Source organism: Sebastes umbrosus, chromosome 3, assembly GCF_015220745.1.
Source record: "Sebastes umbrosus isolate fSebUmb1 chromosome 3, fSebUmb1.pri, whole genome shotgun sequence".
In the NCBI taxonomy this organism is placed as follows: domain Eukaryota; kingdom Metazoa; phylum Chordata; class Actinopteri; order Perciformes; family Sebastidae; genus Sebastes; species Sebastes umbrosus.
Window position 1 is genome coordinate 31,405,974 of NC_051271.1, and position 16,461 is coordinate 31,422,434.

General features: G+C 42.3%; 1 protein-coding gene across 1 annotated transcript in view; it reads left to right on the forward strand.

Annotated features, from left to right (window-relative positions):
* The window catches only part of grk4 (G protein-coupled receptor kinase 4), a 55,643-nt gene that overhangs the window by 16,442 nt on the left and 22,740 nt on the right, over window positions 1–16,461 (forward strand). The window contains exons 2-5 of the mRNA XM_037765639.1: window positions 2,126–2,221; window positions 11,049–11,161; window positions 12,281–12,358; window positions 14,303–14,403. Coding sequence (XP_037621567.1) covers window positions 2,126–2,221; window positions 11,049–11,161; window positions 12,281–12,358; window positions 14,303–14,403 — 388 coding nt within the window. The remainder of the gene's footprint in view (window positions 1–2,125; window positions 2,222–11,048; window positions 11,162–12,280; window positions 12,359–14,302; window positions 14,404–16,461) is intronic.

The following is a 16,461-nucleotide window of genomic DNA, read 5'->3' on the forward strand; positions in this document are numbered from 1 at the left end:
AGAAGTTTAGTTAATGTAGTTAATGTGAAACTACCAAATTATATATACTAATTAGTAAAATATATACATTTTTTAAAAATAATTATTGACTGAAGATAAAGTCAAGTCCCAATCTAACATTACCAGAGCCTAAACTAATATCTTACAACCTAATTTCATCTGACCATGAGTAAAAAAACACCAAAGTAAGCAAATTCTCATAATTGAGAAGTCATAACCAGTAAGTTTGTTGTGTTTTTACCAGAAAAATGATGATAATCGTTTCGCTCATGGATGCACTCAAACACACGTTGATGCACGTTGATATGCTTCCTCTTGTCTCTTTAAAGGTCCGTTACTTATGTGTGAAGCTGCTAGTTTGCAAAACAAAGCAGCATCTCATCAGAATACTCGGTTGACTTAATCTTCAATACTCTGTCCTCAAGGAGTAAATACCTCAGTTCACCCCCCCCCACACACACATACCTGCTGGCGTTGAAATGAGCATTTCAGTGAAATATATGGAGTGACCCCGGTCCTTTGAAGAGCCCTGTTGAGCCTGGAGGTCATTGACCCCTCACATCAGGGTCATCTCGTCTGCCGAGCGGACTCTCCAACGCCACTGTTGGTGTGCATGAGACAACCGATAATGTTAAAGTTATGTTTGGCTAATGTTTTCTCCGGGGAAAGAGCCCACTTTGTGTGTGTGTGTGTGTGTGAGACAAGATGTGTGTATGCCCCATGATCTTTGAAGCTGTCAACATTCTTCACCTCATGCTCTGTCATGATGCATAGAGGCGTCTGGTGAGATGAACCAGCTGTCCCTGCCTCTGGTCGCTGCAAGGTCACCATGCTTGTGTGTGCGTGTGCGCTCACACACACATACACACATGCACACGCACACGCACACACACATCCACAGCAAGGACCCAGGAAGAGCGCCAGGCTTTGAAGCAAATTTAACATAGTGGCCAAATTGTGGAATTACAACTTCCGAAGTTCTGTGTCCGTCACGTGACGCCATAGAGTGCTCCAGGGATGATGTACTTTTGTAGGCCAACGAGGAAGTTGGCATCGCCCTGGTTCCCTTGACAAAAAGCCAATGGGATTTTCCCGTTGGGTTTTGGATTATTGCAGAAAATAAGATCAGTGACAAACAAACGTTTATGATACTTACGTGTTTTGTTCAGCAAGATAATCTTCACAAATAAACAACACTTTTATGATTTTTGAAGTATGAATGCAATCGGCAGAAGTAAAAAGCTAACGTTAGGCTTTAAACAAACTACACCGTCACATGAGTACAAGTATACACAACAAGGCTGTAAAAGAGGACGAGTCAGTGTGATGACGTTTAGTCGTCTCATTTAGACACTTATTAGGAACCACCTTTTTGAAGACACTTAAAAGCTTCAAAATTAACGAGTGGAGTATTTATTGATGTGTTTTATGTCATAGAACAAAACTTTAAAATCTCTTGAGCTTGTGTTAACCACAGACCTTATTTCAGGCATCTAACTAAAAACCCATTCAATAAATCCAATTGACTTCCAGACGAGGGAACCGGAAGTGCTAAAAATGCAAACTCATTTCCGGATTTTGGAACTCATTCCTGTCTCTATTGGGCCCAAAAATACTTTTCCCCATGGACTTACATTGGGAAAGAGACGTCTGTAACTCAACGGATCATTTTTTTGATTCACTTGAAGGTCCTAAAAGTTGTAAAATGCACTAATAGCCAAATCCATAGTTATTTTCCTTCCTTCCTCCGTTCATGTGAATGAGCCCCGGACCGCGGCTGGGCCAAGGGCTTGGAGGTTAAAGGAAAAGCTAGTGCGTTTGCACTACGGGCCCAATGTATGTGGAAGATTGCCGGAAGAGCCGGCTAATTTTATACACGGAATTGCTTCATGCGCCACTGAACAACTTTCATAGGAATGAACGGGGCCCCACCTTTGACGCTGTATCAGTTCTCTTTATACACCCATGATCCACACCCACACTAGGCTGGATGTCCTCTTGTTCTTGTGTTGAAAATGCCAACCATTGGCTGTGGTTAAAGGCACTCTGGATGCGTAATGTTGAACAAGTGATTTGATTGACCGGCTGATTTTAAATGTGTCATTTGTCTCTCTGTGTCTCTCAGGTGGAGGAGGGAAGAGGAATGGCCGCAGTAAGAAATGGAAGGAGATGCTCAAACTCCCCCACATCAGCCAGTGTGAGGAGCTACGCCGCACTATCGGTAAGAAACCTGGAGCGTGTTTTTCTGTGTTTTTGTGTGTGTGGGTGTGAGGCAGAAAGATAACGTGCCATGCTGTGTCGTTGGGGTGGGTCTGACTGCAGGAGGAAGTTCAGATTGGACTTCCTTCCTGTTTCTACCCGTCTCCACCCGCAGTTACAGGCAGGGGACAGGAAACGCTGTGTGTATTGATGTGTGTATTGATGTGCGTATGTGCACGTCTGACTCAGGGAATCTGTTTGCACAGCCGTTTCTCAATCTCATAGTCTCTCCTGACATTACGTGTGTGTCTCGCTGACTATCTGTCTGCGCGCACACCAAATCAAAACGTCTTCACTCCTGCTTCCTTCCTGTGCTCACATCTAAGTTTGAAAGTAGGGGCAGGATTCTCTCTTTGTAGCCCAGACAAGTGCTCTACTCCTGGGCTACATTATCTCCTCGCCCCCCCCCCTCCCATCCCCCCACAACCCACCCACCCTGGTCCTCTGAATGCCACAGCACTCGGAGTATGTGTGTGTGTGTAGGTGCCTGTGTGTGTGTAATAGTGCGTCACAGCTATCTCTGCCAGAGATTGCAGTGCTACCCTCCCCCACATACTCTCCCTCCCTCTTTTCTGTCTCCATGCCTCCCCCTCCCACTATCTGCATCTCTCTCTCTCTCCCTCCCTCCCTCTTTCCACCACTCCAGAGGAACACAAGAGTGGCAGAGCAGGAGAGTTATGGAGAGAGCGAGTGAAAAACCGTAACAAAGAGAGGCTTTTACAACGGGAGGAAAGATCTCTTAAGGACAGTAGCGAGTGAGAGAAACAACGGAAGGAGAGGAGGGAGGTTGAGTGGAAGAGACGTAGACGAACGTACTCCCCCACGGTGATATCTCTCGCTCGCCGTTGATTTTGGTCCGTGTCGTTTTGTCTTCACATCGCAAATCATCGCTCGCAGATCTAATTATCATAAACTTGAATGTGTCCGTCGTCAGCCATGATACATCACCTGCTTAAAAAACAGCAGCACATAAATGTCGCCTTAAGTGTGAAGGAGCATTGTGCGTGTCATATCTTACACATTTATTACCATTTGGATTATAACTTTGCAGAGGATTCTAAAAATGGGCTTTATGTGCCTACGTACGTGTGTGTGTGTGTGTGTGTGTGTGCGCACATATGTGCATGCAGCAGCTGTTGAGGGTTATATACGTCACTATTACATAGACACTATTGCGTAATTTCCCTATCACACCGAGCGCAGGATCAAAATAATCCCTTTTGCCTACTTAAACACACAGACGTGTAGGCATGTACACGCACAAACACACTTGTGTGCAGAGACGCTCACACATGCCCATACACAGCGCTGGCACGGCAGATAGAAGGATACAGTAAAGCGACTGATAGCAGTGTCTTTGTTGTGTCTTGATAATGTCAGGCATTTGACCTTAGCCTTGACAAGTGTGCAGTACTTCTAGGAAGCCTAGATTACATTATGTGGGCTGCAGCCACTTTGTCTGCCAGCCTTAGGCCTCTCTCCCTCTCTCTCTCCTCCTTTCCTTCTATGTTCCCTTTTTCCTTTCTTCTGGTATCCATCCAATGCATACAGTACACCTGCATCTATTACTTTTGATCTGTGCGGGTCTCTGCCTCAAAAGCGTGCTCACGGATTGCACATACTGTACGCACACTTGTGCACATTTGGCCGTCCATTCACTGTCTCACCGACTCACTCACTCCTGGCCTAAATTGGAGTTTTAATTAAGTTGTAATGGCAGCTTAACTTCCCTGGATCAGACAGTTACTAGTCCAGGCCAGTTCAAGCTTTACAACTCTCCCTTCATTCTTTTCAGTCCTTTCATTTTCCTGTCCCATTTTTTTCCCGACACTTTGCTGTCTTTTACGTTCTCTCTCGCTCTCATCTTACTTTCACAGTTGTTTTTCTTCCGGACACGGGAGAGGGTTTGCTTACGCAAAGAGGAAATGTTTCATTGGTAGAAGGTTGGCCTACGTTCTCATATTTAAATGATTCAGAGAACCTGAAATCAGCTCGGACAGAGACGCACGTACATGCTCTCACACGCTAACCCAGAGCCAGGCCAAAGAAACTGTGGTTTCTTTTCAGGCTCTTGGTCTTTTTATGCTTAGAGTCTACATTTTGTAACGGAATTCTTAGTTTTGCAGGGGAGCAATCTGTAAACTTCATCTAACGAGATAAAGAGAGACTGTGCAAAGACATACATGTGATTTGGCATTGTTTATATCTTGATATTTAGACATTAAAGGGGACCTTTTATGCTTTTGTGCTTTTTCCATTTCCTTTAGTTAGGACTGTCGATTGATTCAAGTATTTAATTGTGATTTTGTCCATAGTTAATTGCAAATTAATCTCACATTTCTTTTTATCTTAAACAACAATTCACTTATTTGTATTCAAAATTTACCTTAAGGGGAGATTTGTCAAGTATCTAATACTTTTATCAACATGGGAGTGGACAAATATGGTTTCTTTATGCAAATGTATGTATATATTTATTATTGGAAATCAATTAACAACACAAAACAATGACAGATATTGTCCAGAAACCCTCACAGGTACTGCATTTAGCTTAAAAAATATGCTCAAATCATAACATGGAAAACTGCAGCCCAACAGGCAACAACAGTTGTCAGTGTGTCAGTGTGCTGACTTGACTATGACTTGCCCAAAACTGAATGTGATTATCAGAAGTTGGCATGTCTGTAAAGGGGAGACTTGTGCGTACCCAAAGAACCCATTTTCTTTCACGTATCTTGAGGTCAGAGGTCAAGGAACCCCATTGAAAATGGCCAATGACCATAAAATGTAGTGTAAGTTTGGAGCATTATTTAGCCTCCGTGAAAAGCTAGTATGACACCAATGGATTGTTCAGGTTTTCTTGTTTCATATGATGCCAGTATCTTCACTCTAGCTTTAAAACTGAGCCCTCTACAACCAAAAAAATCACAAGTCGTGTTAATGCGTTAAAGAAGTTAGTGGCGTTAAAACGAATTTGCGTTAACAAGTTATTATTGCGTTAACTTTGACAGCCCTACCTTTAGTGTGTTACAGTATATAGTTTTTTGTACATGTAAAAGGTTTGCAAGGTTCCAAAGTCCAGACCAAAGGGAGTTACTCTCCCCCACAGAAACAGTGCTCCTGAACTGCTTGAAAAGCCTTGCCTGAAGTCCTGCCTTTACTTCCGTAACGTGGTGATGTCACCAAGTAACACATTTGCATAACAGCTACTTTGGCACTTAAACAAAGTAGTTTAAAAAAAATAGTTAGAGCAGAGCTTGAGTCCAAAGAGTTTGGTTCGGTTAACCAATCAGAGCAGACTGGTCTGCTTATTTCCAGTATGCACCTGAAAATAAGCAAAATAGGTCTTCAGACATTCACACAGTTAATGTTGTATATCCAAAGGCTGCAAATCTACACGCATCTCAGAACTTAACAATGTGTTCTTCAGATTCTGCTGATTTATTTGAAAAATAGTGTACATTTATCTTCATTTCACCCAATTTAGCAGTGGGTTGGCATGAATTACCTCTGTAGTAGTTGTTGCTCTGACAGGAATATGCTATGTTTTTTTATAACATTGACTTGTTTACCAGTTTAAGTTATGAAAATGTAGATACTAAAATCATTCATGTGTCCCTGGGTGTAGATTTTTGCCAAGTCCCAGTTCTCTGTGTACCGTTAAAAGGTCAACAAATTATGACATAAAATAACACAGTATATACAGAACGGCTGAGACTACTCCCCTCTATTTAAATTAAACATTAGAGGTGTGTGATAGAAGAGGCTTTACACTATCAGTAGGGTTTTGCCAGAAGGCTCAGAAATTATTCTGAAAATAACTATATATGGCATGCGTTGCATCACTTATCTTCATTTGGATTATGCTAGTTGCCCCCCAGTGACACATGGATCATTTTGGCATCACATACATTGCTCAGTTACCTAAAAACATGGCAGTCCTTTAACATTGCACAACAGTTTCTGTGTTTCTTTTTATTACGCAAATCGGAGTGTGTTACCTCAAAGAGTGACCAGTTAGGAAACCCTAGCATTTAGGATGAAACAACTCTGAAATCCTCACAGCAAAACCGGTTCTGGAGCGAGCCACTGAAACCTTATCAGGAGGCTCATTGTAAACTAGAGCGTCAGTGTAATGATATGCAATAGGGGATAAACAAAAATTCCCATGAGAAAACGTGAACCAGAATAAAGAATCTGTAATCTCTAGCTATCTGGTTACTGAAGAGCAGACGCCAACGATTCAAAGTAAGAGAGCATTCAAGGTTCATTTTCTTCTGAACCAGAGTGGAAAAGTTCAAATTTGGTTTGTGTAGGTTCATGCTGCCCATTTGCAAACAAACCAGCTCATACATCAGACCGGCAATACGTCATCCAGAGTAGGCTTGCATGACCACGCCCCCTTTTGGGGGAAAATAATCTTGTGTCCTTCATAGACGGTAACAGAGTAAACAGAAGAAGTTGAAACATGTCTCTAAACTTCTACTTTAAACAAACCGGTAATAGTAATAACGCTATGCCGAAGAGTTGCTGTGTAGTTGATTGCACCAACTATAAATCTAAAAACGCTGATCTCGGATTTGTTCCTCTGCCGTGTTTTGAACATTTTTTTAATTGAGGGGCTTTATGGCTCCAAACTAAAGATCAGATCAGCATTGCCGAGGCTGCGCTCCCTTTTGGGGGAACGAAACTCACTGTCACAGGAAAGAAAATGGAAAATGGCGAAAAGATGTTGTGCAGCAGGTTAATTGAGGATTTCACACTGAGATTTGAGGCTCATACGACACGTGAATATTCACTGTCGGTGTGGTAAACGGCTAAATGATGCTGGTGACAGTGACTAGCATAACTAGCTAACGTAAACTTTAGTGTGAGTCTGCTGCAGTAATGCCGTCATACATTAACGTTACATCAGCATCAGACTGTCGTCTCCAACTACTGTAAATCTCAGCCTATAGATCAAACAGTTGGCTATTAACACGTTGGTTATTTACAGACATCACTTAACCTAACGTGATTCAAAAGTCTGGTTAAGCAATACCCGGCCACTGTGTTGGAAGGGGGAGACTGAAGGGACATGACGGCGATCAACCTTTATTTATTAAGGTATCGCGGACGCTCAGGTTCAGGCAAGATCACAAAATAATTATTAGACATGTGTATAAAACAAACGTTTGTATAACAAGAGATGAATGCATACGAACTTGTCAAAATTAGAATCCAAAATTTCCCCCAGAAGTGGGCGCGGCTTTGACTTTTTGCAAAGTACCCGTATGTGCCAATCTGATGTATAAAGAGAAATCCCACAAGAAGCTTCTTCATTGGACAGAATGTTGACAACCTGTCCAGTGATTGTCAAGATACAGGCTTTTGATGGAAGTCAACACATTTGTTTGCATGGAAGTAACGGAAGATGCACATTTTCAGGCATGCACGACATTGTTCTTACCGGGCCAGATGAGTCTAACTGAAGGAGTAGGCTTTCCAAAGTTCAACTAAACTGCTCCAAACATTTTTTGCTATACAAACGCCCTAAAATATCAATTATGAATGTGAGGGGCTTTCCCAGCTCCAGCTCCCAGCTGAACACAGCTGATAGGGAAACACCAAAGCAGGCTTCCAAGAAATTGGTGATCAGAGATGAAAGGCAGTGTGTGAAGGCGAGTGCAACGCAACGCAGTTAAAGATCGCTCTGTGAGATTTTCTGAAAGAGCTTTTGTTCCTGCGATTCAAAACACAGCGGCCACACAGTGGAAGGGGAAGCAATAAAAACATCATATCTCTACACTCTACTGTTTGCTCACCAAAGCGATAACTTAGGTTTTGTGGTCGTACAAGTGGTGAGTTTGAATGAGAAGCGCTGAGCTGCAGAGCAGAGGGGAATGCTGTGTAATAAACAGTGCAGCTGGGAGGGCTGTTCTGGAGATTTGATTTACTGTTGGAGGTTGTCCTGTAGCTGTCACCACTCAGACATTTTCATCCCATGCATCCCTCCCACTCCGCCATTCACGAGTGCGCATGTGTACGTGAATGTGTGTGGCCTATTTTTGTTTGTATGTTTATCTTGTGTGTGTATGTGTGTCCTTACTGTCAACCAGTGATGGAAAACGTCCTGGGTCTTCTTCCTCATTTGGTGCCAGAGGAAATATGACTCAAATGGACGCTATTAGTCCTAATAGGCTGGGGCCAGCTGCACAGGAGACAAACACACACATAGAAAACACACACAACACATGCAGTGCGTTTTGTATTTAGCATGTTGTAGCATAAGCAAACACACTAATTAATAGGGGTATCGCAATATTAAAAAGACCAAGGAGAAAAAGAACCGGTCCTTCCTTAAGCCCCCGAAAGTCAAGATGGAACAGAGGGAATAATGCTGTAAAATGGGACTTTTAGATTTAAACCCACTGTTATAAAAAAAACAGTTCTGTGTGTCCTTACCTCGTCGTCTGCAGTCAACTGTGAAGTCGTCATCACAGTCATCGGGATACTTGTCATACGAAGATTTCCCTCATCATGATGAACGTAGTTTTGTACTTGGTTTTCTAATGTACATATTTGTGATCTGGAACCAAAGATCATACCTTCCTCATGTAAGAAAGAGAAACGATGCATCTCCCACTTCTGTAAGTGACGAGAACAATTTGGTTCGTCTTTGGGTGATTACTAGTTAGAGCAGTGATTCTAAAAGTGTGGGGCCGGGGACCCCCAGGGGTCTGTGACACTCTGTCAAGGGGTTCACCAAATAATTTGCTACCATTAAAAAGTACATATCTACAAATGTGGACCATTTGCGGCAATAAAACAAGCAGATTGTATCCATTACTCCCATCCATGTTAGCTTTGGGCCAATAGAAATTCTTAGTTATTAGATTAGTTAGTTACTTTTTAATTTGAAGCTCTCAGCTTTAGACTTGTAAGTTTAAACATCTAGTAAGCTTATGCTTAATCGGTGTAACGATTAAGAGGGGGTCCTTGGAAAATGTTCTCCCCTGTAAGGTGTCCCTGGCCCCAAAAAGTTTGAGAACCCCTGAATTAGAGGTACGTTCGGTAAAGATTTTAGACATTTTTTTTGGTTTATTAGTTGAAATTCTCATTTCATCCGGACTGCAATCAATAAATCAAATGCTCTGACAAAAAAAGAGAAACAAATGCTGGTATCTGTGGCTGTCGCAGGACTGTAAAAAGCCTGCCTGTCTATCTGCGAACACTCTGCCCGTTCATTCATTGTCACCTGAGTCTTCCACAAGCTGCTAGCTTGGCAGCTCTGAGTACTTACAATAGCCAATGTTCGCCGTTCACGTTCATTATGATATGTTTATGTCCGTAATGGTAATTGTGTGGGAGTGGCTTTGGAGAGAGGCCTGAAGGGACCGTCTGCCAGACTTTCTCTCCAGGTTTAGGGACTTGTGGAGCCAGTTAGCAGCTAATGCTGCTAGCTGCTTTCATTGGAAAAGAGTTGACAACACAGGGCTGTTCTTTTTTTTGCTGGATCATTTTTAAAACTGTAGTGTACTCTTGCCTTTTAAGGGACAGCTTACTTTTTGGGGAATTTTACATTTCTTTTCTTTTTCTCCCTCTCACCCTTTATAGTATATCTGTAGTTTGAACATATGTTTATCCTATTTTAGCTGTTACTGGATGGGCATGATACAATAATAGCTTCTTTCAAAGGGAGGGAAATAAACCTTTAAACTTCTCTAAAGTCTACAGTGTAACTGAAATACACATTGTAACGTCATGTACGTGTTTATGAAGTTACAAGGGCATCTACATCCATTGTCATGGTGTAATAAAAGTTTAGCCCCTGTCTGTTTTGCAAAGATAAGATGGCATTCAACATCTCCAGCTCCCACTCATGAGTTAGCTTACATTTGCTAACTCGTAGGATATGTTGTTGTTGTTGTTGTTATAATTTTGAGTCCTGAATGGTTAAAACTGTACAGTATTATCACCAGTGGGCAACCTCCGAGGTCTGAAAATGCGAAGCCAATGAGGAAGTACCCTAAATTTGCATTCTTTCTAACAGCCAGCAGGGGGCGACTCCTCTGGTTGCATAAAGAGGTCTGATTGTATAGAAGTCTATGAGAAAATGAGCCTACTTCTTACTTGATTTATTAGCTCAGTAAACATTGTAAACATGAGTTTATGGTCTCAATCACTAGTTTCAAGTCTTCTTCAAATACAGTATGATGTATGATGCAGATTTAGAGTCAAATAGACCATAAAGCAGGGTATACTTTAGGTCGTGGCTACCTTGTGATTGACAAGTTGCTACCACGGCGTTGTCCGGTCTGGGAGTTGGCAGTGTTTTCGTCTTACAACTTTAACCCTTTCTCAGTGACTTTTCAGTTCATGAAAGTTAATTAGAACCTTTTTGGTCGCCTAAAAATGTCTCATTCAGCGTTTGGTTTTACTTAGCTCCACCTTCTCGTGTCACGTCTGGTTGCAAAAAACAAGATGGCGTCGGGCCAAAATACCGAACTCCAGGCTTCAAAACGGCAGTCCACGAACCAATGGGTGACGTCACGGCAACTGCCTCCACTTCATATATCCAGTCTATGAGTATTTTACAAAAAAGACAAAGATTAGAGAAAGTCCAAAAATAAAGATCACTTTTATTTAGAAGAATTAGTTTATTCACTATTTCATACTCGGATTTTCCAGACTCATCCTGTGACTGCTTTTGGGGGTCCCACCCCCCAGGTTTGGAACCACTATAATAGTGTGTTTTTCTAGTGTAATGACATTTCTCCATCTGTCTCCCTCTCCTCTTCTCCTCTCAGATAGGGACTACACCAGTCTATGTGAGAAGCAGCCCATTGGTTGGCTGTTATTCCGTCAGTACTGTGACACCAGACCGGAGCTGAAGCGCTGCATCGAGTTTATGGATGCTGTGGTAAGACTTTGAATGAACCTTTTACCATTCCTCTGCTTATTCTCTGATGTTCTTATAGCTATCCTTCTTTCACACATCCTCTTTTACTTTATCTGTGTCTCTGCCTCAATCTCTCTCATCTTTTCTGTGATTTTCTCCCGTGAGCCCGGCCTGAATCGGGCCCTGCTGAGCAACGAACAGAAGAGGGAAGTCGGAGCTTGGTCCTTTGCCTGCTCTTGGCAGTAGCACGGGGTGGTGGGTGGGGTGGGCGTAGGGGGGTGATTAGCAACTTAGACAGGCTGTCAGAGAGCAGACCCCTCCCCTTCCTCCATGCACTCCTCCATGAGGTCAAGCCCACGTCAGAGGCAGGTCCCCTGGGTGAGCAGGCAAACACAGGCCCGAGCTTGTGTCTAGGCCCCTGGAGGTATGCGAGAAAGGAAAACAGGGTGGTGGGGGGGGAATCATGCTTATTTAATAAGAACCTACATTAGTCTTTTTCAAGGCAGGTAGACAGGCACGTAGGTACGTAGTGTGTCACACTGCTCATACTGACTGACAAAAATGCGAGAAATGAAACAAGCAACATTTTAGTGCTCATCATGTGCCGTTAGTCGCTACGAGGGCGTCATGCCTTGGCTGTGATGCACGATTGCATTGCTCCGTCCCATTCCTCTCCGGCGAGCTTGTTTTCAAACAAAACACACGGATCAAAGCAGTCAAACTCCAGACCATCTCCCTGCCTGCAGCCATATTTGACCAAAAACACAATCTGTGATGGTGCGATGGGGTGAAAAGAGAGGCCTCATCCTGGTAGGTGACAGATGCAACGGGCGAAGTGTGAAGATAAACATAGTTGCCAGTTTGCTGCCTTGACTAAGATGAGATGTTTTGTCACTAGCACCATCTCTTTATTTGTCTGCGGTCCCACACTCATTTCTATTTTAATTTCTTCTTCTCTCTTGTTCTTCATTAACCCTTCTAGCCTTCTCTCTCTCTCTCTTCCTCCCCGTCTCAACCTTCCTCTCAGCCTCCTGGTGCCCATCTCTCTCTGACCTTATTTGGAGACATATTAAAGATGGCTGAATGAGTATGGCTTCCTGTGCTGTTGTTGTTGCTCACACCTCTGTCCTTCTCTCACAGGCCATGTACCAGCTAGCTCCTGACGAGAAGAGGAGGGACTGCGGACTGAATCTTTTAGACACATACTTTAATAATGGGGTATGCCGCGCACACACGCACTTAGCTGGTCGATATGGACATGAGATAATCTTTGCTCACATTTGCAAATGTGCATATTAAATCTTCCGGGTGTTCTCATTGAACTAGGTGATTTATTATAGTAAATTAAAGGTGCTATTGATAAGATTTGATAACGTTCAGCCACTAGATGTCGCATTCTCCCTCCCCCGTTCCATTGCATTCACTTCACAACAAGTCGTTGCCAGACACTTACCGTCAATCTCAGCCATTTATCAGTTTTTTCCACACTAACTGACGACCCAGAGATACAACGTGATAGCAACATCATTTTACTGTTTGCTCACAAGCCTTGTTAGAAGTGGGAACCAAACATCAGAAATCTTCCACAGAGATAAACAAAACATTCATTTTGGACCCTGCAAAATTTTTAAAATGATTAATTCACAATCAAAATATTTTTGTCCAGGAAAAGCCATACTTTTATTCGGCACCTTTCTTTTTTTTTTTTTTAAACTCTTTTTTTTTATTTAAGAAACAAAGAACATGAGGTCATCATGGGTGTTACAATATCAAATCACAGTACATTTTTGTAAATACATCTTAATATAAAATGTCACACTTCAATCAACGGTGTAAATACTATTCGGCACCTTTCTAAAGGCTCTGTGGATGAATCATTTATATTTAAAAAATATTCGTCTACATGAAAATGTTATCAATAAGACCTTTAAACTGGCATTTTGAGACAATGTTGGTTTGTTTTTGATCACCGTAGGATTTATTGCTTTCTTTAATTATCTCACCATTTACATTTTATTAATAACTAAACACATATTTTCCAGTGGTGTATCACGTATGATACTCTATTCGGTGGACTGTATACAAGATGTATGAAGCCAAAGCTGTGTAAAAACCCCTCAGCGTTGGTGTACTATTGGTTCCTCTATCTGCAGCAGTGTTGGGTAGTGTCTACACCTCTATTTTGGTTCTCTTGGTTGGTTGATTAGCATTATTGGTCGAGCCTCTTATGTCTAGTTCACACTATACGACTTTAGCCCAGATTTTCTGCCCCCCCGACAAAAGCCCCAGATCAGAGGCAAATCGCCGTTGGCTCGCCACTCGCACATCGGCGTTCGAGTGTCATGTGTGAACTGCTTTACCGACACTCGCTGATCCCTCGCAGATACATTCCAGGTATCTAGCATGCTAAATATCTGGACCTGTCGTGGACTCCGGCCACGAGCTGCAGCCAATGAGAGCACAAGACACGGGTCGAGTGGAAACCTGGGGGAGCAGGGGTCGCCTGTAACAATAGGAACTTACTATATGTTTTGCATTTGCAACACAGAGCAAAGTTGTTGTTGCACCTAGATGAATAAATGGTAAAAATATTCTAAACACATGCCAACAACAACATCAGCAATGTGTCTCGTGTATGGTATCTCATCGTGGATTCCTCCTGGTGAAAGGTCTTGTCATGTGGGACCCCCTGTCTCAGTCAGCCATTTAGTGTGAAAACCACAACGACTAAACTTAACTTAAGCAAGTTGTGTAGTGTTAACAGTACTGCGATCTGACGACTTTGAAAGTCGTGTAGTGTGAACTTGGCTTAACTGGACTTAATTTCTCATTAAAAATAGTGACTCACACCCATATCACATTTTTTCCTTGTTGTGTTCACGACCACACCAAGACCTTTATTTCCAAACTCGTTGCACTTTTCTCAGTTCTCAGTCACCACTCTATATGAACTGGACCAAACTGACAAACAGGTGAGGTGTGACCACAGCCTTGATGTCATGCCCTACTAGCCAGACTGTACAGGTTCACGAACAGAAAGGGACGAGCCGACTGATAATGTTTTGATCTGTTTTCTTAGCCTTGGCAGTCTGCAGCCACATCACACCATCATCTCACTTAGTTTCTGTCCATCTCTTTCTCCCTCTCTTTGTCACCCTCAAGTCGGCAGCCCATCTGCCAGACGTACCCCAGGATGTGGTCGCTGGGTGTCGGGAGAGGCTGGAGCAGAGTCCATGTAAGGAGCTCTTCAATGACTGCACCAAGTAAGTCTCTATCTAGCACGGAGATTTAGTGTTTCTGTTTTTCTTTATGATTGAGCCTGGCCATTAAAGTGCAGCGGCACCAATGGAGTCCTGTTCCTTCAGAAAGCATGTGTGTGTTTGTAGACTGTGTGGACTAGTGCACCCTGTCACTAGTGATGATGAGGCAGCTGGCACCTGGAGTGCAGTACTACACACACACACACACACACACACACACACACACACACACACACACACAGACTTGCAAACACACGCACAGTGGAGGCGAATGAAAAAGAGCAGTGGGCAGAGAGAGCATCCGGATGGCTGGCATGAAAACAACAGCCACCTCAGTGTTCCCCGTACACACATAAACACAGATTTACACACACACACACACACACACACACACACACACACACACTCTTGCAGGTGTTTCTACTTCCTGCTCTGCGAGCCAGGAGAAGCAAACAGACCGGGGATTATTACCACGAATGTACTTCTCATTGCACAGACGCGCACACATTCACACACGTCAGCGTAACTTTGTATTAGCCCAATAATTTAACTCTGTCACAGTTAGTTTCTGTTGCCCAGGACGTCAGCTGAATGATATATTGTGACATGTATATCATGATAAGTTGTCACATTTACATTGGTAACAGTAAATGTAATAATTACTATTGCATACATTGGTACATTATATTTTATTTTCCACGTTTTTCGTTCTCGTTTTGGCTCACCTGTGATGTGTTTTGTATTGATTCATTACAATATGTGCAGTTAAAGATTGTTCAACTGTAACGTGTGCTGATTGGTTGGCTGAAGTCCTGGTTAGATATATCATTGGTTGTTGTAGCTTTTCTCAGCTTAATTAAAGGGAATTTAGACAATTTATGGAGAATGGCGATGTGAGTGAATTGAGGTTGATAAGAGATTCATAATGCTGGTAACAAAATACATTTTGTTTAATGTCCAGCCCTAACCAGAAAACCTGAACGGTGATTTTCATAGACAAGTTTACACCAAAATGTTGCTGGATTGTGTAAACAATCTGGCAGTGACTTGACAGAAAATGACATGTGACCCAGCCTTTCTCTAAGGACGTCAATCTCAAATTTCAATACAATGCGATATTGTATTAATAAAAAGAATAAAAATATACCTCCTGTTGTTCACTATAAAGTGCCGCAATTCTCATGTTAAAGCATTGTTTGAATGTTTAGGAAGGAGGTGCGCTTGGATGGAAATGTTGGCATAGACATGCCATGGGAATTTAAAAATAAAGGTGTACCTTAAAGATGACGACATGTATCGTTGTTTTCACTTTGCATCGATGATATTGGATCGCTGATCACTGAATTAATATACATCCATTGATCCAGATCGTATTGTTACACCCCTAGTCTTCTGCCTACAAAGAATTTGATTTTATAGAATTTGTTTGTCATGTACATAACATTTAAGCAATAGCTCAGGACAGATATAATTACACGGCCTGAAGTGAGCTATTGCTTTTTATAAAATTGTCAAAGTATGGCAATATGAAAGTTACACACATTCCAATTTAAATTATTATTCTTTTATTCATAAATAATAATGTTCTCAATAAAAATAGTCCCTCCTGGGCTGATACAGAGGCGGTTGCTACGGAACGGCGATTGCTATGGAACAGTGGTTGCTATGTTATGTTCACACTTTTTTGTAGCGGGTTTCAGCTTGCTAACCTTGTTACTTTTTATCTGTAATCTGTTTCATATTCTCCCCCCCCCCCCAGTGACCCTATCGCTAAGCAACCATGACAACACATCAGTCTTAACGTTTTTTCTCAGAGTGATGCTGAAGTGCAGGGAATTAGACGTCACAGCCGTGGTATGTGGTTGTTATATCACGGCTATGAACCAATCAGGTTGCGTGATTTTAGCTACCCGTTTTATTAACATAAATAGGTATATTCAATACATAAGACGTACGGAACAGTACGATGCACTCCTCATCAAAGCAGAATTTCTGTGAAGACCTAACTTTTAGCCACGCAACAAGCAGACAGACGTGTTGGAAGTGCTGCGACCAGCCTCC